Source organism: Myotis davidii, unplaced genomic scaffold, assembly GCF_000327345.1.
Source record: "Myotis davidii unplaced genomic scaffold, ASM32734v1 scaffold355, whole genome shotgun sequence".
In the NCBI taxonomy this organism is placed as follows: Eukaryota; Metazoa; Chordata; class Mammalia; order Chiroptera; family Vespertilionidae; genus Myotis; species Myotis davidii.
This window is the reverse complement of record NW_006286818.1, coordinates 1182043-1185300: the sequence shown is the minus strand read 5'-3', so window position 1 is coordinate 1185300 and position 3258 is coordinate 1182043. Positions and strand designations below refer to the sequence as shown.

The window sequence follows — 3258 nt, the reverse complement described above, 5'->3', positions numbered from 1 at the left end:
TCGTCGAGCCGCCCCGGACTCGGAGCCTCCGCAACTCAGCCCCGCCCACGGCAGTTCTCTCCGCTGGTTCCGCCCGGAAGAATCGGATTCGCGGAGCAACCTCGGCTGCTGAAGGCGGAGGCGGCCGTTTTTAACGTGGGCAGGAGCGCGGGGACAGGATTATTTTAAACGACGTCCATTATTCTGCCCGGACGGATCTGGTTCGCAGGGAAACCTCGGCTGCTGAGGCGGAGGCGGCCATCTTGACTATGGGCAGAAGAGTGGGCAGTTACTTTAAACTCTGTCCTTTATTCGAGGATGGAGTCATCACGTGGGGATTGGAAAAGCAGCGAAAGGCCGAAGCAGACACTTGCCTATCCTATGAAAGATGTACCACCCAGAGCGGAAGCTCCTGACCCGGAAGCAAGACCAGCGACCCCTCGACCACGTGTCCTACGCCACTCACTCCGAGTTCCACGTCAGTCTGACCTCCTGGGCCTCCGCCGCTCACGTTTAAAGGGCCAGTGCCCCGCGTCGACTCGGGGAGGACCGATCCAGGACGCAGGGTAGTCGGAAGCCAAGGTCAATACAACTCAGTTCCCGGAAACGCAGCTACAGTTTGGGAGCGATGTAAATCCTAAAGCACAGGCACCTTAAACGCCCCTCCTGGCCAGTGTTTCTCTTGCCCTCCCCTGGCTCTTTTCCTAAGCATCCCGCCCATCCTACCCCGCCCCCCTTGTTAGCTGCAACCAGCACTTCCCCGCTGAAGGGGCTGGGAGTGCCCTCGAGTCTTGGATTTAACCCGGTTCTTAGTTTTCTATATTAACAAGTTCCTTTAAATATATTTTTATTGATTTCAGGGAGGAAAGGAAAGGGAGAGAAACATCAATGATGAGAATCATTGATCAGCTGCCTCCAGCACACCCCACCCTGAGGATGGAGCCTGCAACCCGGGCATGTTTCCTTAATCGGAATCGAACCGTGACCTCCTGGTTCATAGCTCAATGCTCAACGTTGAGCCCCGCGCTGGGCTCGACTTTTTCCTGGTCCTGGCGGGATCACTGCCTTGTGCCAAGCTGCTAAACCTAGGAGGTGAGGCTAAAGCATTGGGAAGAGCTAAGGAAGCAGGAGAGCCAGACGCACACGTGGCTTCCTGTGAACTCTGGTTCCTCCCTCCAGGTTCCTGTGCCTTTGGCTTGACACCTGTTTCCTTGCAAATAACAGCTTACCACCAGCATCTTCATTCTCTTTCATCCACTCACAGGCTTAGGTGACAAATGACTTCTATTCCTCGAGAGGAAATCACCTCCAGGGAGTTTGGAAAGATGACTCAAGTATCCCGGCCCTTTGTCCACTCTTTGGAATGTGACCTGCTTGAGGAATAAGGGTCAGGTTGACTTTTGTTGGCTGTCTCTCAAAACCCGTTGTGAAATGGCCCTTCTACTTGAAGGTGGCTCTAATTAACTATGAAAAACCATCTATTTATAAAGTACACTTTATAGACATGAAGTAATCCTGGTAATTTACGTGATAGAATTTCATCAAATTTTCAGTACTTATTATCTGATGGTATTGTTGTTCTGTGTGTGCGTGTGTGTGCGCGCACATATACATGCACGTGCATCTGTGCCTGACTGGAAACTCCCTAGAGCAGCGGTTCTCAACTGTGGGTCGTGAACAATGAAAATACATCCTGCATATCAGATATTTACATGACGATTCATAACAGTAGCAACATTACAGTTATGAAGTAGCAACGAAAATAATTTTATGGTTGGGGGTCACCACAACATGAGGAACTGTATTAAAGGGTCACGGTGTTAGGAAGGTTGAGAACCACTGCCCTAGAGTTTTCTGACCCACAGGACTAAGGATACACAGGCATCTGTATGTAAGGCATCATTACGCATAATGAGCCTGGGTCTGAAAGAGGTACAGGCAATAGGAGCACATTTAGTGTCATCAATGGAGGCCATAGGACCTTGAGGAAGAATAGCATCTCCAAAGATTTCAGTGAGTGGCAAGATTGGAAGATCTTCCAAACAGGGAAAGGACCAGGTGGGAGCAGGTGCTTCCGGTTCCTCCCGACTGGAAGAGGGTGGAGAGACGTTCAAAGACAAGACACTAGGGATTCATCGTCCAGGACACACGTTCCCATCAGAACATAGTTACGTGAATACTTGTCAGATAATCTGAATATTTTTGTTCCCGAGATGGTAAATGCCCAGTTGATTATCAGACTAATGAGAAGAAACAAACACATCGTTTGGCCACACTTGAAATGTCATGCCTTTCCTGGCAAGAGTTCAGAGCATTTGCATGAGAGCTGAGCTCACCCCAGGCCTCAGATAGGGGAGCTGTCAACGCTTCAGCTGGTTTCCTGCGCTGAGCAGACAATGCCTGAGAAGAATATCTGCTGCTAGGGAGTCCTGAGTGCCTCCCAGGGAACAAGGCCATTGTTAAGTCTGATTGCCTCACAGCTTGTCCCCAAAATGTCCCACAGCCCAGAAAAGGCCACGAGACAGCTTGGGAGAGTCTGGGGCTAGGACAGTGGCAGGACCAAACCTATGGCTCTTTCCAGGCAGCTGAGTTACTGTTTTTGCTTTTCTTCCTGCTCCCCCACCCCATCAGTTTTTCAAAACCTGTTACCTAAATGGGGGTAACAGTCTCCCATTCTACTAGGATGACATAAATGAATTTTCAAAAGATGGAAACAGTGTAGAAATTTTTAGTGTTTACATGTATATTGGAATATTTTTTGTTAGACTTCTAAAAATTACAAAGAATTGACTAATCTCTACTATGTGAATGGAAAACTCTTAAGTACTGTAGGGACACAAAGTAATATAAGCACAGCTTTTTTTCCCTCAAGGAGCTTACTTCAGCATCTGAAAGCAACTTGGTTGAATATGAGGGAAGAGAGAAGAGTAAAACAGGGCTCTACTCTTAAAAAAAAAAGACTTGAACTCTCAGGTTTATAGAACTTCTGGCATCACAGTCCTCTGACACTGTCCTTTGCCTGATTCAGAGGCTGTGGAGTCACAGCGGTTACTCCGTGTGTGTGTGTGTGCGTGTGTGTGTGTGTGTGCGTGTGTGTGTATCACACACATGTGTGTGCGTGTGTGAGTGTGAGTATTGTGAGTGTGCTGTATGTGAGTGTGTTGTGTGTGTGTGAAAGTGTGCTGTGTGTTGAGTGTGTGTGTGAGTGTGCTGTGTGTGTTGAGTGTGTGAATGAGTGTGTGTTGTGTGTGTATGAGTGTGTGTGTTGTGTGTGTGAGT

At 48.6% G+C, this 3258-nt stretch overlaps 1 protein-coding gene across 1 annotated transcript in view; it reads right to left on the bottom strand.

Annotated features, from left to right (window-relative positions):
* Nucleotides 1-1879, bottom strand: part of DPAGT1 (dolichyl-phosphate N-acetylglucosaminephosphotransferase 1) — a 17389-nt gene extending 15510 nt beyond the window's left edge. The window contains exon 1 of the mRNA XM_006758730.2: nucleotides 1857-1879. Coding sequence (XP_006758793.1) covers nucleotides 1857-1879 — 23 coding nt within the window. The remainder of the gene's footprint in view (nucleotides 1-1856) is intronic.
* Nucleotides 1880-3258: the final 1379 nt, after the last annotated feature.